Raw genomic sequence first — 27,855 nt, 5'->3', positions numbered from 1 at the left:
TTTGGGGTTATTTTTTTACGTTCAGGAATAAATAGAGGTTCACATGAAATGTCCATGACTATTTTCTGCTGAAAATTATGCAACACCAATGCAAAAGTGAAGTCATGAATGGTTCACAACAGTATGTTGATAATCAGAAAGCATACACATTGTCATGTCATCATATTGGACATCTTAGGAACAGAGGACATAGAGCCTTGTAGACAACTTACGTATTGTTCATTCCCATTCGTTGTACTCATCCCCTTCCGTATCCTTGTCTCTTTCCAGTTCTGCTTCGACACTCCCTTCTTCCACTTCACTTTCACTGTCCTCCACAGTCTTGTGTGGGTTGAAGTACTTGTCACTGCAACCACAAGTGCAGTATCGCGTGCAGGAGATCTTTGCATGGTGACAACTGCAACTTGCAGTACTGCAGGCCTTCCCCTCTGCTTTGCATCCACACCGCACAACATCCATGAGGTCCAAAGGGGCTGGTGGAGTAGCAGAAGTTGCTGGCACTGGGATTCCATCTCTGATGTCCCATCCATATTTTGAAATGTGAAGTTCAGGTGGGGCCTGCTGATCACCTGATTTTGCAAGTACTGTCTGTAGATGTGCACGCAAAATATGTAGGAAGAGATTGATCTCAGTTGGAGGTAATGCCATGAGCTTGAGGGGCTTGCCAGACTTCCTTGTGTACATATAGTACCTCATCTCACTCATCGTGGTACCTTCTGGCTGACCATACAGGGCACAGAAGAATGTCCGCCCTGCTTCCATGAGCTGTTCATGGCTTGCGTTCAGCTCGCCAAGTGCGGAGTACAAACCAGGGAAGTTGCCAGTTCTCAGTGTCTTCAGGGCTGATACTTTTCCCTTGCCGTATGGGTATGACGTGGTATCTGAGCCAGTGATGTAGTGCATTCCCAAAAGCTGCAGACACTTGGGGCCAAGCTGGTCACAGGTGGTGTTGATATCCCAAATTGCTCCATCCCACCTTTCCATCTGCACTGTGGCCTGGATGTTGTGCTGGTAAACCCAGTAAACCATCAATACAAAAACATCAGTGTCATCAGAGAGGATACGTATCACTCTTGCATTACATTTAGCAGCCATGAGCAGGTGTGAGATCATTGTAATGTCTGCTTCATCATGGTTGAACGCACCATGGCTACGGCTCTCCACAGTAACTCCTTCACCAAAGTTATAGGTACTCAAAACCTTGGACAGCTGCAACTTGTTCTGCTTGTTTTTAAGGATGGCGTCTCGACTAGGCAGGGGTGTGTTTATTGTGAGGTCATAGTTGATGTAACCAATGCCAGCACGCCTCACTCGTTCATGATCTTTTGCAGAAACATCATAATATTTGTCAAAGACCAAGATCTTCTGACCAGCAATGGTAGACAGCCTTGTCTTGATGGACTCAACAAAGACTGACACAGTTCCCCTGAAAGGCCAGACAATATGATAGAGAAGTTGGCTCGCGTCCACAATGGTAACATCTGGTTGCAGAGGCTGTCATGCCTGAACACAGAGTTTGTGTGCCAGTGGTGCTTTGTTGCCTTTCCTGAAGCACCCATATTCATCAATCAGTGAGGGGGGTACTACGCAGAGCTCAAACTGGAAGATAGGTCCGAGCTCCATTTGTCTTTGCTGTCAAATATAGTCAGCAGCCTGAGGAAGATGGTTTCGAGATCAAAGATCGTCTTGTCCCCAATTTTCACTCCTTTCTGTAAGTGCTCCATTGTCTTGATGGGGCATGAGATGGTTGCATGGAATCCACCTGGAAGGGATGCATGGAACTCTGCAACCATTTTCTCACCTATAACCACGGAATCCTCAACATTCACTTCAGCTTCTCGGGGAGCAATCGACCATTGGCAATGTTGTACAGATGTGGTGAGTGATTCTGAAGAGGATGAGACACATTCGACAATTCAAGTAAAATCCGGCACCTATCATCTGCATCAAGTTCTCTCCTCTTCTTCCCCTCCTCCTTGTGACGTGGTCCGATTCTTGTGTCCTTTTCTCTCACTTGGTCTTCATTGTCCTTGTTTGAGGAGTCAGGGTAGATGTGCTCCATTGTATCTGAGATGTAGGCAGTGACAGGAAAGGAATCGATCCACTCTGCGACCATCTCTGGAGAAAGAGTCATACCCTTGAGGCCACCCTTGCCAATTCTAATAGCAGTTTGTTCACTGAACTGATCATAGCTCACACCATTCCAAATGCCTTCCTGGTAACGACACGCAAAAGCACCTGATATGAGCTCTGACTCGGCATCTGGTGGCAGCAGATAGCGCATCTCCAGAAGGTGATGGGTGATGTAACGGGAATAGTGATGGTGACCAGCAACAAAGAAGTTGAATTAGTTTGTAACAAACAAAACAATGAACTAGTAACTCGCATTAATGTCGTATGTGAGCGTCCAGTTGTCAGAATAGTGACCTTGTCGTCATTCAAAATACGTCTCACACGGCAAACAATTGCCAGGAACTCGAACATTGACCTCAAATTTACTTCTAATCGCAAAAATAAGGTTAAATATCGATTCCTCGTGCCAAAATTATATGGAAAGGATGTCTCATGTGTAATTTTAAGTTCATGACCTAAAAAGTTATATTTTCAGCCCGGTCGATGACGGCCATCTTGTATTTGCGCAAAAATTACAGATTTCCCCATGGTTGCAATCCGGGCAACCAAGCTTAATTTTGTCGATGCATGCCTGTGAACAAGAAACCACCGTAAAACCATACACTTTTGAGGACAACAAGGCTACTTCTCTGGCAAATGGACTACTTCATGGACAACTATGTGTGAGTTTAGTTGCAGTTATTAGATGTGGTCAATTGCTGTCATCAGATGAAATATATGGTTGGGATTGAGTTTCCACTCGATTATTGGTGATGTTTCTTTCCTTCTGAGCTGCTTGTTCCTGTGTTTTGATTTCTGATGAAATTTCATCCAACGACACATTTCTGGTGTTGTGCTGTCAAAGGCACGACATCATTGAGCTGTCTTGCTGAGATCTTAGACTCGATTTCTCATCCGCAACATCAACGCTGAAGAATTCAATATTATTTTTGGTCTTAGATGTGAAGCCATTATGCAGACTATGGCTGACTCGTCATATTACCTTATTATGACCTTTCATGATCTCGGGTCACTGCAGTGACCCACATGAGATTCCATTATTTGAAGGCCTCTACCTGGAGACAGACATTTTCTCTTTAATTGCAACATTTTTGTTTTGTGGTTGTTGTTGTAAGTTGGAAATGCTCTCATTTTTCAGTTACACTATCACTGAACCCATCGCTTCACCAATGATAGTTGAACAACGTTACTTGTACATGCTACAGCACAGCAAAACAGTTTATTGACGGTCAATATTTGCAAATTTTTTTAATTCCAGAAACATTTCCTTTACTGCCAACAACGCAGCATTGATTTTAGTAATACGCAAACGTATTCAGCCAAAAACATTACAATGAATTTGTTGTACAGTGCCTTCAGAAAGTATTCACACCCGGTGACTCTTGTGTTGTGTTGTGTTACAGCCTGAAGTTAAAATGGATCAAATTTAGATTTTTTTTCTCACCGATCTCTACAAAATACCCCACAATGACAAAGTGGAAACATGTTTGTTTGTTTTTTAGAAATTTTTACAAATCAATTAAAAATGAAAAGCTGAAATGTCTTGCATCAACAAGTATCCAACTCCTTTGCTGTGACACTTCAAATTGAGCTCAGGTGCATCCAATTTCCTTTGATCATCCTTGAGATGTCTCCACAATTTGAATGGAGTCCACCTGTGGCCAATTCTATTAATTGGACGTGATTTAGAACGAAACACACCTTTCTATATAAGGTTCCCAGGTTGACAGTGCACGTCAGAGCAGAAACTCCACCATGAAGTCCAATTAACTGTCCGTAAAACTTCCAGAGAGAATTATGAGCAGGTATAGATCTGAGGAAGGGTATAAAACAATTTCTAAAGTGTTTAAAGTTCCCAAGAGCACAGTTAGTGGCATCATAAGGAAATAGAAAGAACATGGAACAACTCAGACTCTTCCTCGAGCTGGCCATCTGACCAAAATGAGCAACTGGGCAAGAAGGACCTTGGTCAGGGAGGTGATCAAGAAACCATTGACCACTTTGACAAAACTCGAAAGTTCCTTGGCTGAGATGAGAGAACCTGCCAGAAGGACAACAGTCTCTTTTTTTTTTTTTTTTTTTTTTTTTTTTTTTTTTGTATACCTTGGTCGAGGCTCGTATGAGAGCTAACACACAACTCACAGCAAGGAGGCATGAGACAAGAGGGGTGGGAGTGGAAGGGACAAAACATTGGGGAACAGACACAGGTGAACTGTGGAAGGGAGAGGGATGGGGATGGGACGGGGAACATGGCGAGGAGAAGATGGACATTACAGGGACTTTCAGGAAGGAAAGCAGGAGAATTGAAGGAAGTGGGCATGGGTGGATTATCGGGGGTAGAAAAGATCGAGGATTTGGATGGGGGAAGATAAGAGGTGGTGGTGAACAGCTGTTTTGAAAGCCTGGAGGGAAGAATGGGAAAGAATAGAGTGAGGAAGTTTATTCCAAAGGCGGGAAAAAAGAGGAATGAAAGAGTGAAGATGAGCAGTGATTCGTGATTTTGGTAGTTTTACCAGAAGGGGGTTGTTGGCGGACCTTGAGCGCCCTGTGGAAATGTGGTTGGGACAAATCGCAGAGAGAGCAGGGGGCAAGGCTGGAGAGGAGTCGGTAGAAGACAGAAAGACCACCGACCAACCTGCGGTGATTGAGTGAGAGGCCCAAAGACTCAGCTTCATTGCGGGAGATGCCAATGATCTTAAAAGCCCTGGTTTCGACAGCGTGAAGTCGAGAAAGGTGGGAGGCAGGAGCACCAGCCCAGAGGGAGAGCAGTACTCCATCAGGCTACGGACAAAAGCTTTGTAAGTAGTCAGGAGCTCAAGAGGGCCGAGGAAGGACTTTGCACGACGGAGGATTCCCAGTCGGCGACTGGCTTTTGAGGCAAGGTTGGAAATGTGACTTTCCCAGGAAAGGTCATGGCAGATAGTGAGACCCAGAAGCTTGAAAGAAAAGACTTCTTCCAGAGGATTGTTGAGAAAGTGGATGGGGGGTTTTGTAAACGGTCCTTTCGAAGAGACATAGTGAGAGTGTGAGATTTGTGTGGATTGAAAGACATGTTCCACGTGTTGGACCAGTTTGTGATTTTATCCAGATCTGCAGTGAGCGAAGAAGCTGCTGCTTGCCGGTCTGAGGGATGACAGATGGTACGGCAGAGGGTGGAGTCATCGGCAAAGAGAAATAGAGGATTTTCCAGAGAGTCCGAGAGATCATTGATGAAAACCAGAAAAAGAACAGGGCCCAGAACGCTACCTTGAGGAACTCCAGCCTGCACAGGAAGAGGGGATGAAAGAACTCCATTTAGGGCCACACGTTGGCTGCGACAGGAGAGGAAGTCTGCGAGCCATGAGTGGAGATGGCCTTGAATACCATGGGAAGAGAGTTTGGTGAGTAGGGCAGGGTGCCAGACTGTGTCAAAAGCACGTGATATGTCCAGGGATACGGCTCGGATTTCCTGTCTGGCATTGAGGACCTCCATCCATTGATGGGAGAGCAGTAGCAGCATATCCAGGGTAGAGTGACCTGGTCTGAAACCAAATTGATGATTGGAAATCAAGCCATTGGAGAAGAGGAAGGATTTCATGTCTGAAGCAATGATGGATTCCATAACCTTGCTGATGATTGGGAGAAGGCTGATTGGTCTGTAGTTACAGGGATCTGTTTTTGCACCTTTTTTATGCAGGGCAGTGATGTTAGCAGATTTCCAAGCAGATGGCAGATGACCTTGGGAAAATGAGGGTGAATAGAACAGAGAGAGGGTGAGCAAGAGCAGAAGAGCAGGCTTTGAGGACACGTGGGCTGATGCCGTCTGGACCGGTTGCAGAATCTGACTCGAGGTTTGAAAGCAAGCTCTCCACCTTGTCAGGAGAAAAGGATACAGAGTCCAGGGACAGTTGGGTGCGACTGGGTAAAGTGGGTAGAGATAGTGATGGGTTTGGGACACAAGATTTAGCTGCAAACACCGAGTTTAGACATTCAGCTTTATCACGTGTGGAATCAGCAGTGCGGCCATTTGAGGTAAGGGAGGGGATGGAGGGGGAACATACACCAGAAACAGATTTGATTAAACGCCACCAGGATTTTGAGGAGGGAGAGAGGTCTGAGAGTTCAGACTTGAGATGAGAAAGATGTTGTTTTCTGGCTCTCCTGAGGGTAGATACACACTTGTTCCGAGCTTTGTGGAAAGAACTGAGATTGCCCTCAGTTGGGTTTGCTTTCCATGAGGCAAAGGCAAGTTGTTTCAGGACAACTGCCTCGCCACAAGCTTCAGTAAACCAAGGGCGGGAGGAAGGGCAGCACTTCACAAATCTAGGCTTTCTGGGAGAGTGGCCAGATGGAAGCCACTCCTGAGAAAAAGGCACATGACGTCATGCCTCGAGTTTGCAAAAAGACATGTGAAAAACTCTGAGACCATGAGGCAAAAGATTCTGTGGTCTGATAAGATGAAACTTGAACTCTTTGGCCTGAATGCAAAGCGCTACGTCTGTTGGAAACCGAGCACAGCTCATCACCCATCTAACACCATCCCTACCGTGAAGCATGGTGGTGGTAGCATCGTGCTTTGGGGATGCTCTTCAGCGGCATGTACGGGTAGACTTGTCAGGATAAAGGGAACGGTGAATGGAGCCAAATGCAGGCAAATCCTTGAGGAGAACCTGCTTCAGAGTGCAAAAGACCTGAGACTGTGGCAAAGATTGACGTTCCAACAGGACAATGACCCCAAGCATACAGGTTGAATATTTATTGATGCAAGACATTTCAGCTTTTCATTTTTCATTGATTTGTAAAAAAAAATTAAAAAACATGTTTTTACTTTGTCATTGTGGGGTATTTTGTGTAGATCGGTGACAAAAATTTAAATTTAATCCATTTTAACTTCAGGCTGTAACAATAAAATGTGACAAAAGTTGAGGGGTGTGAATACTTTCTGAAAGCACTGTATGTTCCCAGGGATCAGACGTGAGATCGTTTGTTTGTTTTTCGCAAGTTGTAAAATGTAATTCTCATTGATTCATGAATAATACACACCATAAAGACCGAGCCGAGCACGAGACATAATGCAGTAATGATATCCCAGACGTAAAGCCATAATTACAAACGTCCCAGATGTAACACCGTCTAACCACACCACCATCTTCCTAAATCCGTCATTGCAACACCGAGCATGTGGCATTGAGCCCGTCGCCTATGGACGTCAGAAAGTCAGATGGATGTATGGGTGATGGTGTTCAACTGCCGTCATTGAAGCGACGGGACGGATTAAGTGCTGGGACACGGGGATGATGTGCACATCCGTAGAGGCTTAGCCTAGCATTAGATGTAATGCCATAATGACATCTCAGCAAAAAGAGCATGGCAGAGAGAGGGACGGACGGACGGAGAAATCCGGCTACTTTAATACATAGAGTACAAAGAATGTTGGTTCAACCTTAAAGATAAATTTCCTCATTTTATAATGCTAAGGTAGTTTTACCACTGTACTTCTTTAGTTTGTTTTAATCTTCCTTGTGGTGACAGTAACCAATATTGGCATGACATAGAAACTAGAACAGTAACAGCTCCGTTTATAGCTCATTACAAACTTCAACTCTCAACTCTGTTACCAATTTCCAAATCACTACAAGGGTTTGCAAGGACACCAACGGCCAGTTTCGACGTTCTTTTTCAACTCTGATGTTACGATTCATCTCCTCTGTGCATTCTATTCATTTTCTTTTTTATATACCGGGTGGCCCAGAAGTAAGTAACGGGGCAGTCAGAGAATTTAAGTGGAAAAAGATCCTCCATGGTTCAAATCTTCCACTTTTTTGGGGATTCTGCAATCAAAATAATTATCAATTAATAACATCAAACAAAAATCAATTAATAATCAAAATAATACTGATAATAAATTATAAAATAATGATGAAATTGTAGTGGCTATTGTTCCGGCAACTGCCCAATTACTTCTGGGCCACCCGGTATATCCAAATTGATCATCGACATTCCTGTGCCCATTAAGGAATCTGTTCAATGCGCTTGATAACTGGGAAGGATTCTGTCATAAAGCCGTAAACTCAATCCCTTATGCAAATAAGTTTGAAAATTTCACCAGCGATCAACAAGCAACTTGTACATGCTACTTTTAAATCAGACATTCTGCTTTCGGCACAGTTTATTTTCTTTCACATTTAAAGGAAGAGATTTTAAAAGGAGCAAATTGATCATCGACATTTCGGTTCGCAGTTACTTGCATTAATTAACAGTCGAGAGAATCAAAATGTCACAGTTTCAGGATCCAAATAGGTAAAACTGCATTACTTGGAATAAAAGGTGGTAAATTGGCTGGCGTATGTCAGGAAGAAAGTTGACCATTTTGGAAACTTAAGAGGAAAGATCAATTACTTGCTTTGTGTTACCCTTTCTATTATGAGTTTCCTTGAATCTTCCCACGAGTTGCTACCCCATTTAATCCCTGCTTTATGTAGGTTTGGAGACCGGGTGAACAACTCTGGAGCCACATCACTGCAGAGAGGGCCGCAGCAAAGCAATCATCCAGGCCGCACAGTACCAGGAGGATCCTGCAAAACTCATGGCCTCGCTCAATCTGTAAACTCTGCTCAAGCAGCACAACCACATGCCTTTTCTTCTTCCCTGCCTTTGCATAATTCTCAATTTTCATTGCCCAACAATGATTCCATTGATCGCTGGGCAACAAGTCAGCATCCTACTTACCACCAATATCCACCAAAGGCAGCACGTGTGTTTGACCAGGTGACACTTCCCCATGAGAATAGCCGAGGCTGGCCAACTGTAGACGGCACCACTCATGCCCATGCTACTGCCACATCTCACCGGAGACAGAACAGTCAGGGGTGGCTCTCAATGGATATCCGACCTCCTCCACCGACTTATGAAATGCACCAACTGAGAAACCGGACAAACTACAAAGGAGCTTTCATTCCAATTGGCAATGCCAGAAATTATGAACAGGAGCGAATGGAGGCAGGTGTCCCGCAGCAATCATTAAGACGCTGGGATTCTCATAGCCACTCTCCTGAGCTGCCTGCCTATTTTCAGCCTCCAGATTATCCACGCTCTGCTGCAATCGAGTCTGAGCAACCTATCGCTCCAGATTTCCAAACTCGTGCTGAAAATCCTCATCTGAGATCAATTTCTTCAGAATATATTCCTTTCTCCAATTCTAGAATGAACATAATGCCCCTGGCGCCAGGACGCCACAAGGTGGAGAGTGCTAAACTGAGAAACAACCAGGACAAGAGCCCACCACAAGCTACCATTGCACCTTCAGTACCATCAATGCAGTTGGCAGGAACTGTGTTTTGCTTGGTGTCTGTTCCAAATCAGTTAGGAAATGCAAATAATGGAGCAGCAGAGCATGTGGAAGAGAAGGACTCTGCCCACACACCAGCAACAACTAGCTATTGTGAACCCAATCACCGGCACACAAATTCAGCAAGTGAGCTGGAAGTCCAGGCACTTACAGGCCCACTAATGGAGGAAGAAGCAGCAGCAAGGAGAGCAAGGGAACGAAGCAAAAGTGATGCCGGCTGCCGCAGCTCTGCGCGGCCCTCAAGTGAATTGCGTGAGGAAGGAGACGTTGAGCAAAAACCAGTGCGATTTAGGGACAGCTTGGTCCTTTCAGAAGGAATTTCTGTGCCAACTTTCAGTATACCTCGCCGAGCAGATCATGTGCATGGTTGGTGTCCTGATAGAGTGACTTTGACTTCTGTTTCCATTAACAGTGATGCTACCAGCATTGTTGAAGATAAAATTTGCCAACAAGGTGAAGTACAGTCTGTAACCTCTCATGAAAGCACCACCCCACCCGTAGTTGATGTTGGGTTTGGACAATTTTTATTACGACCAGTCGCGAGACGATCAGGTGATGTGGTGAGCCAGCTGGAGAGTTTGAATAGGACCCTTCAAAATGAGATGAGTAACCAGGGACCCGACAAACCTCTGACACGAAGACCGCAAGATTTGTACCAGCGTTTTCATGCTCTACAGCCACAGTCACAGACGTCTCGAAGGGCAAATGCAGGCAGTTTGCGTAGGAGAGCATCAGAACCCGAGTTATCTGAAGGTGGGGAAGCTGTGGGATTTGTACCCAGGGTCCACACCATTGCCCAGCAGCAGGGAAGTCCAATATCAGCTTTCAGGAAAGACACAATCTCAGCCACCTCTGTAAATGTCACAGTTATGCAAATAGTAAGTGCAGGTGTAACTGATAAAGACCAGAAGAACGATAGGAAGAAATATCATGAAGAGAAGGAAGAAAGGGAGAGAGATGGAAGAATTTCCCCAGTAAGATTAGTTGCCCCGAGCAAACGGCGTTTGCTGAGCCAGAGGGCAACAGCATCAGCTAAGGTAACACCAACACCACGTCGGCAACGTGGTCGTTCTGAGCCAGACCTAGCTGCACTGAGGGAGGCCACAATGGCAAGATCGACTGGCTACAAAGACTTCAGGAACTTGTACGAGGTTAAGAGAGCACCAGGAATCCCAGAGCACGAGTCACTTGCAGAGCGTGCTGCTCGTATTTTGGGTATTGCCATTTCTGAAGATGCATTGCTGGGAAGAAATATAGTGCCTGGTCATCCCAAAATGTGGAAGAATACTACGAGTAGTCCAATAGTGCAAATAGATGAAGTGATGGTTCCACCAGAAGGCAATTACAATCACCAAGACTCATCTCAAAATAAAAACACAATTGGCAAAGTCTTGGCAGTACCATGTTCCGGATCACTACAACCTAATGGTTATCAGCAGATTGAACCATCTTCTCAGCCTGCAACATCTGCGGACCACATGGTTCTGGAGGCAGAATCAAAAAGATGTGAACGTAATTGCAAACCGGTCGTTCCACCACGCCGCTGCCCAAGAACACGGTTGAATGTTCACAATCAGCTTCCGATGGCCAGGCAAAGCAAAAGAGGGGATGCTGGTATGGAAACGACAATCTCAGGTACCACAGGGAAATCCGGCAGTGAGCACAGAGATTTGCATCGCAGGCGAGTTGGAAGAGTGAGCCTCACAGGTAATGTATCAGTCACTTGACACATTGGCCTGATAACACACAATATACCACTGTGTTTTATGATGTTATTTAATTATTTACATGGCGGAAAGGGCAGGTATCATGAAGTATCGGGCACTTTTGATTGTTGATTTGAATTACATTGCATCTTACTCTAATGGAGCGAATGTGGACGTCATTGAAACTCAAAAATTGGCACGTGGGAGAAATAGCGCCACCTTTGGTGGAAGCCGGTATTAAAAATCATCTTCCTTTATCTTATGATATGGAGTTTATCATTTTTGTCAAATTTGAAAAATTGTATTCATCACAACAAATCAAAGTGGAATTTCCAAGACTCTGCCGCAGCACATTACTCAACGAAGGTGGGCCGACAAGGTACACCCACTCTGAGGGCAGGAGTACCCGCTTGTCTATCCAATGGAGAAATGCTTTTAAAAGCATCAATCCTATTTACATACAAGTTGATGAAAACTATATGCATACATCTCAAAACGACAATGGGGTTTTTGAAGTTTGCCCAGAGAATGGCCTGACTCGAGGGAATATAAGTCGTATCATGTAAGACTGATGACAAGAATGAGCTATCCACATTTACTTACCAGAAACTGACCAGAGAACACAAAGGCAATAAAAATGGCATTGTCTTATCCAATTGGTTTCCCGAGATCTCGTCCATGTCAATTTGAGCCTGAGATATTGCTTATAGGAGGGAATCCTGCTGGCGAGCATGGTCGGAGGTTGAAATATTAACTCTGAAGTAGTGTCGTCTATTGCATGACTGCCTACTCAAAAAGGAGGTCATTATTTGGCGATTACCTTATTAAGCAGCAACTGCAACTTCCATTGAATTTCCTAGATTAAATATTTAAAGATCGGCATGTCTGGTCGATGTTTGGCGATATGTGAATGAAATATTTCACATCATGGAGGACGGTAGTACTCCATATCTCGGGATGGGGTGAGAAAAAAATGGCCATCCCATAAATTGATGTGTACAAAATGATATGCTGAAAAGCTACTATCGAGTGAAGTCATCCATCCATCCATCCATTGGGACTATACTCTGTACAGAGCGTTGGTGCTGCCGAAGCAGACTCCTTGGCTATTGGACACAATCCTGGACGGGTTGCCACTCCGACACAGGATACCAGAAAGCCGGCACTCATTTTGCTGACCTCGGAAGGATGACAGGCAGAGTCAACCCCACCTGGTATTAATTCAATTGCGGAGGGGGATTTTAACTCAGGATCCGAGGATCCCAAGCCCACCACCCTAACCATTAAGCCAACACCAAGCACAGTGAAGTCATAAGCCTTTAAAAGACGTACCTTTTATTCTTGAACGTTTTCAGAATGAACAAGAATGAAAAAGACATCAGAAAACATCACCAAATTACCCAGTCAAGAAATTGCAAAATCACCAAAATAGTTTATAAATGTCATCTCGCCGAGCATAACAATGGCTGAAGGAATTACGATTCCAATGGAAGGAAGCGACTGTCTCTTGGGTATTGCACCCGTATCTTAATAATAATAATAAAAAAATTAATCCGATTTAAAAAAATAATACAACCACAACCTGTTGAACGTTATTCACGCATCTGCAGAGTGAGAAACTCACTGTGTGCTATTAAGTCTCGTGTGGATTGCAAGGCCTCATGGATTGAAATGTATGACAAAATACATAATTTAAGAAGCAAAAGGGCCCAGAACGGTCTGCTTAGTCTTTCATTGAAGTTTGCAGGTGGTCACACTAGTTATTTAAAAGCATATTATAAATCAACCTTTCCAATATACCATATGCATACGATTGCTCAAGCAAATCGTGCAGCATATCCTCTTTATGTCAATGGATGTGATCATGTGACTGCTTTATAAGGCATCTATTTGTTGCGCTTATACAGGGTATGGAGGGAAGAAATTGGAAAAGCCAACATTGAGAAAAGGAACAGAAGGGAAGAGGACAGGAATGGAGATATATCTCTGTTGTGTACGTGCGTGTAGGCAGGGAGTAACTTGACAAAATAAGAGAATGCAGGACGGAAGGAGAAGGAAAGGATATGAGCAGAGTTTGGAAGAGAATGGAAGGATTATTAGGAGGATATAGGAGTACAGAAGGGAGGGAGCAGAGAAAGGAAAGAGGCAAAAGAAAAATCCTGCCATGTTGAGGAGGAGAGGATATTGGGACCATACTCTGTGCAGAGACGTGCTGCCAAAGCAGTCTCCTTGGCTATTGGGCACAATCCTGGACGGGGTCGCCACTCCGACACAGGATACCAGCATACTGGCACTCATTTGCTGACCTCGGAAGGATGACAGGCCGAGTTAACCCCACCTGGTATTAATTCAACAGCTGAGCAGGATTTGAAATCAGGACCCTAGGATCCAAACGCCTGCCACCCTAACCATTAAGCAAACACCAGGCATTGGGTTTGGGTTACCATGTCGGCATACACAATAAATCATGACTCCAAAAGTGAAGGACAACAGGGTAGCAGAATGTCTGAATGGAGAAAGAAGGGACGGGATATTAATGGAATGAGCGATAGTGAAGTGGCTTAAGGACGAAAATGACAGTCATTACAGGGTGGACAAAGTGCCATTTTTTCACCAAATAACCAAATGACCTTGAGGATTGAAAAAAAAAAGTCATGTTCCAAAACATTGGATGACCAGAAGGGTCTTGTATGACATCATTGTGACATCATCTTTTAATTACCTTATTAAACAAAAACCAATGTCAAATTTGATGATAAGATGCTATATCGAGAATTTCAATTGCTAAGTTTATGTTTTTGAGGTCAAGGAATGCGATGGGGATAAGATAATTTCCAATTAACCAATCCATTTCGTGTTATGACACAATATCGTTAAACTCTTATAAAAACAAATAAATTGTGCAGTTTCAGCACCTAAATGCCGTTATCTGTATTTTACCTCTCTATCCGTATGTTTTTGTGACCGGGATTTGGAAGGATGATTTTGTGACCAGTGGACTGAAATAGAAGGTACTGTTTTGTCATCATACCTTATAATTATCCTGAAGTAAACAACAATGTTGACGTGTTATGATCTAACCCTGCTGAAGTGTAAATGAGGTGACTGTGATATCCCAGGAGTGGACCTTATCTACGATGACAACCACTCCATTCTACTAGCTTCATGGAGGCTGTGCCCTTTTGGGGTCCTTCGTGTTTTGACTCAGACCCATACATTATTTGAGAGGAGCAACATTGAAAGGTGGTGCTGGTCCTTTTTAAGTTGAGAAAGATACCCTTTATATTCCACTTTTTCTTTTTCCTTTGACTTCGTGATACATTTGTGTGTATAATGGTGTAACAGGTAACAGTTTGGTGTGGTTCGTATTCTTCAAGTATTGTAATAAGTCATATTTGTATCAGAGCTTGTATTTTGAGATTTACTTTAGCCCTTAAAGACATAAATGGAATAATTTGCCGTACACAAGTTAAACGAACAATGGACACATAACGACAGCATTACAGGAGCCTATCTTTGAGCATTCTATCTGGGCTTTTAAAATATGGATTGTCAGAAATACAATAATCTGCAGTTAAATCATGTTAGTTTGAACTTTAACTACTGGATGGACAATAGTCCTCGTGTTTCTGGTTAGGATTTCATCAACTGTGATTGGACATGTTTATGTTTCAGGCTCATAGATCTGTGTCTATGATAAATCTTCCACGAGAGATAACCATCAGTATAAGGACACTTTTGTTTGGGCTGAAGCTAATTGTGTGATATTTGGACTTCTAATGTTGGAAAAAAAAAAAAAACAGTGGATGTAGACTATGGAACAGAAGGGACAGCAGAAAAGTTTGTTAGAAATGAGGCATTATGGCATTGCTCCTGCCATCAGAAATTCAATAAATTGAAACTTGAAAGGCAAACTCTGAAGAAGAAGAAAAGGAAACAAGAAAAAAAAAAGCAGAAGAGCCAGAGTTGCACCGTTCAAAGAGGCAGTCCATGTTTAATGATAAGAGTGTGTGCATATAATGCGAGACAACCAACGCCTACAAACTTCACCAATTTGCAACCTTCATTGCCGATCAATCCCTCAGACAGATGACAACCGACATGCAGGATGAAACACTCCTTGCAAAAATAGCAGGTCAGGATTTTTGTTGCTCTCAAAGCCAAGTACCATCGAGACTGTCTGACACAATTCAGAAACAGCTATCGGGCTCACCACCGAAAAAGCAGCTCCTCAAGCACAGACTAAGAAAGGGTCGAGGGAGAGTGTTTGTGGAGTTGGTGTCGTATGTTGAATTTACTGTTGAGGAAGGGATGCATATCTTCAAGCTGTCTCATATCCACAATTTATACCAATGTCGACTTCAAATTCTTGGCCATGGTATTTCCATGAACAAAACCCATGTTTAAAGCAGGCTTCTTGAATACTTTGCCGATACAGGTGTGCAGGAGCAGTCAGATGGCAGGGATATTATACTTGTGGTTCCAGAGGGCAAGCAGCGCTTGCTCAACGATGATTTTGCTTGATCACAACTATGAATCAGAAGCTCTCCTGTTTGCAAAAGTGGAAAAAATCTTCAGAAGAAATGTTCAAACAAAAGACTTTCACCTTTTCTGGAAGTTTTCCCCCAAGTTGTCAAAAAATGTCACCAAGCACAAGACTCCTTTCACCAATGATTCTGTACAGACCGACCTTGGAAAGCAATCTGGATGACACTCAAGCTTGTCAAACCATATCTCAGTTGTTCCTCCCTAACTCAAAGAAAAGATGCAAGACAGAGGCATCTTACAATTTTTTTTGTAATTCTTACAATTTTTTTTCTTACAATCTTACAATACATCTTACAATCGACAGTCTCGAGAGCGAGAACCCCCACTTCCCATGTACAGCGGACTAAATGTTCATACTTTAACAAGGAACAAAACGGTCATCGAACAACCAGCTAAACTGTGCCTGAGTACGTTCTACAACCAGGTTCTGCAGCTTGAGAACTATTTTGCCACCTCATTATGTGAGAAATTCCATGATGATGATCTTGTGTGTCCCTCTCATCTAAGGAAAGGTCCAGTTACTGCATTTAACCTTAAGAATTTGACAATTTGGTATTGTTTTAAAGACATTTAATGACATGACATTATGACATCATTGGACCTTACGGGTTACTTCAATTGCATTTTTTATCTCAATATTGAATTCCTTGCCTCAGAAACATGATTCGAGTAACTCAAAATGTAATTATAGTATACCATAATTTAATTAAACTATTCTGTTTGTTTTTTTACGGTAAATACCTAATGATGACATCATAATGACGTTATACGACATCTTTTTGTTTCGGAAAATTTTTGAAGCACGACTTTTTAAAATCTGTAAGCCCGTGCAGTACTTTGGTGAAAAAAATGGCGCTTTTGTCCAGCATGTAACAATCCCAGTGCTAACTCGAAAGGGACTTGTAATATATATATATATATATATATATATATATATATATATATATATATATATATATATATATATATTTGAGGGAGGTGGGGGTCAGGGGGTTCCCAATGTAAACACCTCGAAAAATTATTTACTGGATGCAGTCGCCATTGGCATCCAGATCAGGGTAAAACAGAGTTAAGCAAGTCAGAAAAAAAAAACATTAAAAAATATGTAGGGATGAAATCTCCAAAATCAATCATACAAGGTAGGAATGACACCACAATACAGTACTGCAATCCTTTTCAGCTCACCTGTTCGAAGAACAGAGAGCTATAGCGATACCCCCGGCGTGAGCGTGAGCGTGAGCGTGAGCGTGAGCATGAAAATGAAAATGTTAGTTTTTGGTGCAAGTTATTTAGAAGCTTGCCATTCATTTAATATGTGTACAAGGATGCTGATATTTGGCATGGAGGTTCCTTTGGGGTATACTATTGATGCAGTGAAGTTGAAATTAAAAAATAATTTCAAATGTTTTAAATTTTTGACCTGTTTTGAACTTAACTTTTTTGTCGCACATCAACATTAAAGTTTTTGGTGCAAGTTATTTAGAAGGATGCCATTCACTTAATACGTGTCCTAGGATACTGATATTTGGCATGGAGGTTCCTTTGGGGTATACTATTGGTGTAGTGAAGTTGAAATTAACAAATGACATAAAATATATTTTTTAATTTCAACCTAAGATGGTGTCAAAGCCACCCGATACTCACCTGTTTATACTGGACGCTTGCCATTCATTTAATATGTGTACTAGTTTACTCATTACAATATACAAACACATATATTACTTTAAAATTATTTGGATCAGACTTCACTGCAATGCTTTATAAAAAATATTATTCGACTAGTCTTTTAAAAACGATAAATGTAAAACAGGCGAGCATCGGGTGGCTTTGACACCAACTCTCTGGTATTAATTGCCATCACAACATATTTTCCTCCCCAAAGCTCTAAATTTTAATCACAATCCTCTCCTCAGCACAATTTTAATTTATCAGCATGGCATTCACTTCTTCAGGCTTTCGTTTTAATTATAATCAGAATCATTTTACGGAACATTTGATAATGTTGGACTGTTAGGTGAGTCACCTCTCTTACAAAATCCTTTATAACTATTACTACAGCAGACCTTCCTACCTCGATGTAATGGAATACTTGTTTTGAGCTGTGAAGACTTGTGTCAGTCTGTGTCAGCAATTAATATAAACAATGGGGTTTTATTCACCAAAAGTTGATGAGAGCATGTTGACCGGAGTGGGAAATGAGATTTGGCCGACGTTGCACATGCAAGCCCTTTGGTCAGAACAAAAAAAGGAGGCAAACGCTTAAAACGTCGAGCCGAACCTCATTTTCGTTGTTAATAAATATCCTCTTTTATGTGTGGTCGTTAAAAAAAAGATCGTTAAAAAAGTGTGGTCGTTCGTTAAAAAAGGAATGTGTGGTCAATTAAATATCTTGAGCATCTCAACACAAACTGTTTATTTTGTTTGCAATACTTTGCTTACGCATGATCGGAAATCAGTCCGTGAAAATTGAATGCTGGAAAACAATTAAAATAACAAAAATGACAGTAAAATGTGCAAAACAATGGAAATAATTATTGTTTGTAAGAGGACACCATGAATGAATGATTAGTTTTCAAAAAGACAGGAGAAGGTGTCAAAAAAATAATCAAGACCTGGACTTCCCAATTGAGATGAAGTTTGCTCTCGATGTTTTACTGCAGTGTGGCTTTTAAAGTTTTTAAAGATGTCTGCGTACTTCCCGCTGTTGATCAAAAATCTTTGTCTTGTAATATTTTTGTGAAAGAAATCTTGCACAAAAATATTGAGTCTTACACAAAATGAAGAGAACATTATACACAAATATTTAAATGTGGATAAGGCCAGGCAAAGTCTGTACAGTATTACACAAGAACAGCAATCCGATTTTCCAGCTGTTTGAAGTCCATCAAGTAAAGTTTCCACAGAGTTAAAAGAAAAAAAAGCTAGGTTAAGTCGATGTCCATCCCTTTACGAGCTCTGTGGATCATTTTTCATTCTGATTCCTATCTATTGTGTTCTAGAGTTTGTATCCTTTGGATTTGTGCAATCGAGTCTGCTTTTCCTCTCGTCCATCTTGGTCTGGGTCCTTTGAATCATGTCAGTCCATGTTGTTTGTATTGTCTCTTTTTTTCTTGCATATTGTATCTTGCATATCGATATTGCGACTGACCTATGTAAAACACAGTGTGTATTTGTCTGTCCCTATTCGTGAGGGCGATTTGAGTGGGGTTTTAAAGGCCAATCTTTAAACACGACTGACTGTGTTCACATAATTTTTCAGAATTAAAAAAAACTTAAAAAATACTTTTTATAAAACAGTGTTTTACAATTAATTACATCTCTTCCATTGGAATTGTAGATGGTGACTTGTAAACTGAGCCTCAAGGGTGGTGTACAGAAACATTTTTTTAAATAACAAGAAATACAAGGCGCAGGGAGGTGAAATTTGCTGCACGTGATGTGTAACACGTGCAGAGTAAAACGAGTGTTAATTTACATCCGTAGGATGCCGAATAAATAAAGGAGATAAAAGCACACGTGACACTAGGCCGAGGCTTCGGATTTTTGCACACTCACGAGTCTGTCTCGTCAAAATGAAGTGTCCAGAAGATAAAGAAAATAGTGTCACATTTGTACATGTCGTGTTTTAAAATAACGTTTCTTGCTACAAACCATCATATCTTCTGGTCTTCTTGAATATTTTGAATAAAATAATTCCAACCTGTAATTTTTGAGGGGCTTTTATACCAGTATCTATATAATCACCTGTTTCCTGCATTACCATTACTTCAGTGAGTTCATAATATAATTTTTTCATGCAGTCAGTTCATAATATTAATTAGGACACTTATGAACACAGCATTGGGTGGTACAGCACAATTATAGGGTTGTGAAGAGAACATGTCCAGAGCTAGAGGCTATTGAGGCATCCTTGTGGGTGCTTTCTCACAGGCTGTGGAACGGAGTTATGAACACGGCCCAGAACACTGTCACGCGGACATGTCTGGGCTGTTGAAGCTGTACGGAGGAAAGCTTGGTGACAGCTGCTTGGTCAATGGTGCAATGTATTCCATTTGAACATTATATGCAACGGATGTTGATTTACAACCAAAACAAAGACAAGCAAGATTAAAATAAAGGTATCTGATGGTAATTTGACATCTGTGATAGCTTATGGTGTAGTTGGGAGAGAGGGGACTTAGAAATAAAGTACATTTCATGCAAGAGCTTGGCGATAATGAAGTATGCAGGAGAAACGAGAACAGAGCACAAGTAGAAACAGTTATACCTCAGCACACGCTGTTTCTCAACACGCTTGTTTCGGTTTTAGCTCCTAATACATTATGACAACCTCCTTAATCAACTCACTGGCTTCATACAGGACCAATGTGTTGCACCTCGGTGTTTCACAACAACCGGTCCGGACTTACTCCAGTCTATGACGCTTCCTTAATGGTCTGTAAGAGTTTTAATTGTATTTCACTTTTAAAGGTTAAAAATAGATCGGTCAGTTTTATATTAAATTAATGTAATGTGAGTGAATCTATATTTCACAAAATTCAAATCACTACCCAGCACGACAGTTCACCAAAATTTGCATTCCACTCCAGCAGCTCCGTTGCAGGTATTCTATTTAACCTGATGTGTTGGTGAACATCAGATATTTGTGCATACAGTGCAGTACAGTACATACTGCATAAAGCCTGAAAAATGTCCCTTTGGATCGTTGTTTTTTATTTTAATTTCAAACCTCAACAGTGTGTGGAGGAAACTCTGGCCTGGTTGTGTTCCTCCCTCCGAAAGGAGGATTTAAGAGGAGGCGATTCAAGGTGTTATTGAAAACGTTGAAATTGGCATACATCTGGGATTCGTGGAACTTTTTTTTGTATTGTGAGGCAAACCCCCAATCAAACTGCCCTTGTTAATTTCAACTTTACTATCCAGATACTTTTATTAAATCACGAGACGACCCGTGAACCCGATGGGTTCCCGTTGTGACAGCGGTTGATAAAACCAGAGAGTTGCTGTCAAAGCCACCCAATACTCGCCTGTTTATACATTTATCGTTTTTAAAAGACTAGTCTAATAATATTTTTATAAAGCATTGCAGTGAAGTCTGATCCAAATAATTTTAGAGCAATATATGTATTTGTATATTGTAATCAGTAAACTCGTACACATATTAAATGAATGGCAAGCGTCGAGAATAAACAGGCGAGCATTGGGTGGCTTTGACACCATCTTAGGTTTAAATTTAAATTTATTTTTTAATCATTTGTTAATTTCAACTTCACGACACCAATAGTATACCCCAAAGGAACCTCCATGCCAAATATCAGCATCCTCGTACACATATTAAATGAATGGCAAGCTTCGAAATAACTTCCACCAAAAACTTTAACATTTTCACGCTCACGCCGGGGGTACCGCGATAGCTCTCTGTTCTTCGAACAGGTGAGCTAAAAATCATTCAAAAAAAAAAGATATCTCCAGCGAACAATACCGCTGAGGTTGTTTGCATTGATCAAATTCTCCCGAAGAGGACTTGACTGAATCGGGAATTTATTTTTTAATATTTTTTTTGTTGTTGCCCGATTTGAACGAAACTTGATACTGCACACCGCAGGAGAATAGTGAGAAAGGTGGGCCGAAAATTTTTGCGCTATCCTGTACCGTTTTGGCTGTATTTCGGGAACATACATACATACATACAAATGAGTTTTAGTAATATATAGATTGTAGCTGCTATTTATTAATAAGCACAACTTTATCTTTAGAACTCTTATTTTGGGGAAAAAAGCTGGTTTTTGACATCCTTCAGGAACGTGTATTCTATTTATAACATCATTCTTATGGGAAAGCTTATTTCACAACAAGCTGAATCGCGATACACTCGATTGTTCAGGAATGCATCCCGAGCTTATATCGAGGTATTACTGAATGAGGAAAAGAAGAATGCAGCAGTAGGGAAGGAAGAAAGATACAAGGATGAGAAAAGAGATGCATGACAAGGAAAAGTGGCATGAAGGAGAATGTATCGAGGAAAGAACACCAAAGATGTATTTAGGTAGACAAAGAGGGAATAAGGAAGTAACAGGTTGGGAGAGGATCAGGTACAACGAGTGATGCTGTGAAGGAAAGAGAAAGGGTGATATGTAGAAGAAAAGAGAGAAAAAAGTTCCATGAGCAAATCCAGAAGAAATGAGAATAATGTTTGATCTCCTTTGAAGAAGAGAACAAACAATGCAACAAAGGGGAAAGGAGAAATCACGTGATGCTTCTCTGCATACAACATGCTCGAACAATGTGGGCCATGTGTGTACAAGCCACTTGCCTTGGCTTAATAGTCAGGTTATTAGTAGTGCAAAGTGGATTTGTACTCTACACTAAGTAAACAGGTTTATAGTTTTGAAGGTGAAAGACTATTTGCTGGGAGAAGAATGAAAAACAAAGTGGATTTCCAAGACGTGCCAAATTCAGGGAGGATATGACTGGAAGAACTGGGAGAGGCAGGAAAATGAGGAATCTGAAGTAGCGACATGGCCTTCTCACTGTTACATGTGACCAGCAAGTAGGATTAGCAACGTTATTTATCAAATTGTTTAGCTTTCTTCATGCCCTGTGGTGCTTTATCAAAGTTTGCGATCAGCTGTTCATCGTTAACTTCTTAGCTTCGTTAAGTTGATGGCCAAATAATTTTCACTGTACAGCCGCTGCAATACAGCACTGTAACTTTCACCCACCTTAACCTCCTGCCTCCTTTTTCATTCTCCAGCAGGTGGCTACGACGCAGACTTGGTGGAGATGGTGTGAGAAAAAAAATGTTGTGCAGTATTCCAACTTGGTGGTGTTGACATCGGGCGTGAAGGAATGCAGTTAAAAAAAAAAGAAAGTTTCGATAAAGTTTACCCCCTCCCAACCTTCAAGTGCAATAATTGTAGGAATCTTATTTCCATCCAGCCAAAATCCTCATGCCGCTTCTTCTCCATCTCCAAGTATCGACCACAGGCGGGGGGAGTGATTACGACTTCGGTGATGGTATTGTGTGTTGAGATATGGTACAAAAATAATTGCGTGTAAAGGGTGATGCAGAGGATAAGTGTACAAAAGCCATTCCAATTGGATCACACGTAATGTACTGTGAGCATGTTCTCATGCTGGATTGCGTCAAAGCTCCGCGATCTACCAGTGGAATGGTGCAAGCAATCGCTAAAAGACCGAGTGTGGTGTTTCCTCGAACGCACCTGGACACACAAACAGCTGCATGTACAAGTATTAACTTAGCTTTATTGCTCTGCCGAACTTACAGCCACACTGCCAATTTTGTATGATATATATTATGACTGTGAATAGAAATTATATACTTTCTTATACATTTATGATACTCTTTGCATCCCAAATACTTTTGGATAATGCAAGATTTTTCTGATGAAAACAAACAAACAAACAAAAAAAAAAACAATCTACATGGCTGTTAATGAATGAATTATTCTGCCTGTACCAAAATGCTCGTCTTTGTGTTCATTGAGTAAAGAGCGGAAACCAAACTGAGACTGTTGCTTTCTCATGCGTTGTCTGTGAAAGCAAAGACTTAACTGCGAAACATCACTCAGCGAACGTTTAAGTTTGTTCCTCGTTTTTGTTTCCACCACCTAAAAACTTTAGCTCCTGCAGGAGGTAGGCCTTCACCCAAAACCTCGATCAAAATGGAGGTTCTTTCTTTGAGCTACGAGTTGGAAGCAAATTATTCTTCGAACTCTAAGTCGGGTGTTGGTGTTTGGCAGCCTTTTCTCTCAGCACAGTGACCTGCTTCCATAATCAAGTAGTACGTTCGAGATTTAACTTTGTTGTTGTCGATTGTTGTCCACCGTCTGTTTATGTTTCATATTTGTATTCATAATTCATTAGGTGTTCTCGTCATCATGTCTGTGTGTGCCTGTTTGGTTGTTTGATCTTGTGCACGTGCCTCAGCTGGTTCGGCCTCCACATGTTCAACAGGTCTACGTACTCATTCGTTCACTCCTTGCTGAGATTTATTCCTTCCTCATCCTCCTTTCATTTGACTCGGATTTTTTTTCAACCTCCCTCCAAACTTTTCCATCGTTCTTTCTTCCTTCTCTTAAAAAAAAAAAAATAAAAGTAATAAAAATTCATTCATAATTCCACTCATTCACATCTCATTCCTTGTTATTCAGTCTCAAATTATTTATTTCCTCATCTCCCCTTTTCTTTCTCCTCCACTTTCTCTTCGTCTATAGAAATCCTTTAAATGGCAAATTTTGTATTTAATCTTCCCACATTCTTATCTACAAATGAACTTCTCCCATTCTGCTTTCCTCTTCTTCCCTTATCTGTTTCACTCCTGGAGAGTGAGAAAACCCATGCCCCATCTCCCATCACATTCGTGCAGTGCTGTCTTTCTTCCTGCCATAAATCAGTCTTCCCACCACCCAAATCATGATGTTTGTTTTCGTCCTTCTGCCCCTCAAATCCTCAAATCAAATTTGGTGAGTATTGAGTGTGGGATTAGTGTTAAACACATCCTGTCATTACCCTCCCCCACATTATTTTGTTCACATCTCATCCTCTTCCATCTTCCCCTTGCCCAAACTTCCACCTCACCCCACCCTACGTCTATCGCTCCCCCTCCACATCCTCACACATTGGTCTTCCCCTTTTTACCTTTGGCTGCATCATCCCCTCTACTTCCACCACTTGTTTGTCTACATGCTGTGCCGTCCTCCTAACGGTGACAAATCCATTTACATCTCTCTCTGCCAACATGAACCCACTTTTAACCCCCAATCCCAACTCTCTCTTCCTCATATGCAGTGAGTTCATATGTCACCATGTCAATTCGATGGGTGTGAGTCCATCTTTCACCAGCCATGGCGCTGCAACAAAGGACTTCTGTGACTTCATGGGCAATCTCCGAACTTTCCGACACGGATTTTTGCCAATGGCAAATCTTCTCTTCTGAACTTGGTAATAACTAACTTTCCTGTTCAAGGTCTCCTGCTCTTCCTCTACTCCAGTTGGTTCATATGATCATGTGCTTGTGAAAGTCAACATCTCTGGCTATTCTCAGAGAGTTGCCTTAATGCTGGTGAGTCTGGCATTTCACTCAAGCAGATTGGCAGTGACTGCAAACTGCCATCTCACTTCAGGACTTGTCTTCTTTCTCCACCACACCTGATATTAATTCAGCCAGGGCATTCTTCCACAGAAGCCTACACACTCTTATGCACAGATTCATCTGATCTAATCTACAGTTATCATACCTATTGTCTCACTCCGAGTGCACCAAATCATGCGTCAAAGCAGTTGCATTGAAACGGCTTGCTTTCTCTTCCTGGAAGGCATGTCTGACCGAAGGCAACCTCAATCTCCCCCCCAACCCCCACCTTTTATAAATGGCGCACGCAGTCTGCCAGTAATCAATTTGCGGCGAAACTCCCAAAATGTAGGCTTACTGCTCTCACCTCACCTCCATTCCTCTTTTCTCATTGTGCGGAACCAACTTTCTCAGTCTGTTCAATCACATTCTTCCCTGCCATTCTTATCGACAGCTGTTCACCACTATCCAAACCTATGATCTTTTCTACCTTCATTAAACCTCCCCAAGACCACCTCCTTTCCAAGTTATCAGGTTTTCCCCCGCTCCCACACCCTCCTCTTCAATTAATCTGTTTCTTCCCCAGTTTTCCCTTTCACGTCTGTGATTTTTGAGAGTTTGCATAGGTTCACAAGGAGTCTTAATTCCATTCCCAAAGCCAAACACGGAATTTGAGGTGTTTCCTCGAAAAGAAAGTCAGGCCAAATCGGTGGGACATGAGGGTCGGTATTTTTGGCAGCTGAGAAAACCTCAACTTCCTTTGGCACCCTTTCCCATCAGTCGTGATTTTCGGGAAAGAAGCTGAGTGAAGTTTTATTGGATACTATGGACAAACTGTGATTCTTCAAAATGGGGCTGGCAGGATAGCCGAGACTCTCGAGGTATGCACACCTGACTTTGAGCTGTGTAGCCCGGGTTCGAATCCAAATTCAGCTTCAAATTGTCACCATGGTGTTTCGCGTGCAGGTGATGCATCACGGTGTGTGCTTTGCATCGGGAGGACGTTAAACCAGAAGATCCATCCACCAGCAGTGGTTGTTGGACGACAAAGATTACACAAAGTCTTTTGCAAAGATCAGGCAAATCATTGCCAGCACCCTAAATAAATTACAAATTCCTGCCATTTTTAAACAAATGCTAGGCCGAGCCGGCCGGTTCATGAAAGACTTGGGCCAAATCTTTACGCGGCCAATCCCGTCGGGGCAATAATAGCAGTAGCATCAGAATTCCAAACTGTTTGCGGCTGCTGGCGTCGTACCGTGGCTCGTGGTGTTTGGGGAGGGAGAGGTTTCGTGAGTGTAAAGCAAAAGTCTTGAGTCAACAAATTGGCATCACAATGAAGCTGGAAGAGTAAATTCAATTTGAATGTGTCAGACTTCCTCCCAGTTGGCAAATTTGTTTTATCTTCCCAACAACCCATGCCATGACTATTATCTATGAGGCCATTTCACACGGATAGTATAAAAGAATTTTTTAAAAGTTTTTCTTTAAACATTTAGTTGGTTTTTCACCTTTGCTTGTTCATTTTATTTTATTTTTTCATTTTATTTCTCCTCCCATAATTATGTCCCGTTCTCCCTTTTCCCTCCAGGCAGCACTCCTTGCTGCAGTGCACCATTTTCATCAACAGAGTGTAACTGCGTCATTTCAGTTTCTGCTTCTTTATTGAGCCTTGTCAACACCGCACTGACATTGACGAAGCTCACCGTCAAGAAAAATCTCAATCTATCGGATCGTTCCACACCAGTCTCGAAAAAAAAGGTTTTTGACCGCAACTTGTTGGATTTTAATAAAATCCAGTACACCTGTCGAGATTAATGATAAGTGGAATCGTGTAAACATTCACCTGTGTAGCTCATGCGGTTTTCAAGACACGGGCAAACTTTTGACCTGGATTGGCCCAGGGAGTAGTGGTCAAGCTTTTGGGAAGGAATAAGGGAGTGGGAAAAAGGGATAATATATGGGGAAGGGGAAAGTTAGTGAACAATTCCAACACTCGCAGATAACCTCAACGTCGCCTTACTTTGAATTTCAAGAACAGGTACAAGCAGGTGTGTACAATGAAGTTTATTAATGCAAATTTTAATTCAGGAAAAAATAGACAAACATTCCATGGGGCTTTAAGCGTCAGGCAGTTTGTTCATCTACACTCAGAACTGTTTAATACAGTAACACACACACAGGTCACACTTATTAGCCCGTTCTGACTTTTCATTCAATGATCAATTCCAAAAAACATGGTCATCACAGTTTCATCTATAAACAAATCAATTTTCTCATATTCATTCAAATCCTACATTTTTCCTTCGTGAAGAGTAGCCGAGCCACCTTGGAACAAATTTTCTTGCCCAAACTACTTAATCGAACGTCAGAACTGGCCAGTCGGTTCGTGAAAGACTCGGGTTAAGGTTTCCCCGGCCAACCCCACAAGAATGTGGGAATAATTGTGGCCGTTAAAGAAGACTATTCAAATCCTACATTTGCATCACCGACTTATATTCATCATGTACGATATTTATTACCAACCGGTCAAGAGCGAAACTGTGTTCACTGTCCATTGCCAACATCTATCCTTTGAATTATTCCAGGAAATAGTTGCAAACCCACTCGATGCACACCTGTGGCAGCATAGTTCCATGGGTCTTTGAAAAACGACGACTTCTCACTGGCAACATTGTGTCTACAACCATGGCTACTCGTCACGTCGAATACAAATGACAATTATCTTGTGCTTTATTACTTTTTGATTAATCATTTTTGAAGATTCCTTCACAGCTGATGTCCCTTTGGAGGCTCACCAGTCGTGTGGCCAACACAGCAAATGTGAACCAGCAAGAGTCTCTCAACGAGTTGCTCACTCTCTATTTCATAGTCCCAGATAAGATAATGCGAAGTAGTGCACTTCGCTTTAATTGAGCTATCTAATCAGGGTTCGATTTCCAACCTGACCATCATCATCATCATTGGGTATGCAGCCTGTGGTTGATAGTTGCATCATTCCTGGGGGCACAGCTGTGCCACTGATGCAGTGACCCCTGTTACCAGTA

General features: G+C 41.9%; 2 protein-coding genes across 4 annotated transcripts in view; one reads left to right on the top strand and one right to left on the bottom strand.

Annotated features, from left to right (window-relative positions):
* JCAD (junctional cadherin 5 associated) overlaps positions 1-23,244 on the top strand; it is a 77,642-nt gene extending 54,398 nt beyond the window's left edge. For 2 of the 3 annotated variants that reach the window (XM_085872729.1, XM_085872731.1), the window contains exons 3-4: positions 8,595-11,167; positions 22,469-23,244. In XM_085872729.1, coding sequence (XP_085728855.1) covers positions 8,595-11,167; positions 22,469-22,506 — 2,611 coding nt within the window. In that variant the 3' untranslated portion in view covers positions 22,507-23,244. The remainder of the gene's footprint in view (positions 1-8,594; positions 11,168-22,468) is intronic. The other variant, XM_085872732.1, reaches the window with a different exon arrangement.
* A 3,257-nt stretch (positions 23,245-26,501) lies between these two features.
* MYO3A (myosin IIIA) overlaps positions 26,502-27,855 on the bottom strand; it is a 229,865-nt gene continuing 228,511 nt past the window's right edge. The window contains exon 35 of the mRNA XM_085872728.1: positions 26,502-26,727. Within this exon, the coding sequence (XP_085728854.1) occupies positions 26,664-26,727 (64 nt within the window). The 3' untranslated portion in view covers positions 26,502-26,663. The remainder of the gene's footprint in view (positions 26,728-27,855) is intronic.

The sequence above is a fragment of the Eptatretus burgeri genome, chromosome 3 (genome assembly GCF_056783735.1).
Source record: "Eptatretus burgeri isolate ZD-2024b chromosome 3, Ebu_testis_v1, whole genome shotgun sequence".
In the NCBI taxonomy this organism is placed as follows: domain Eukaryota; kingdom Metazoa; phylum Chordata; class Myxini; order Myxiniformes; family Myxinidae; genus Eptatretus; species Eptatretus burgeri.
Note: the sequence above shows the minus strand (reverse complement) of the source record. Positions and strands in the feature narration are given on the sequence as shown.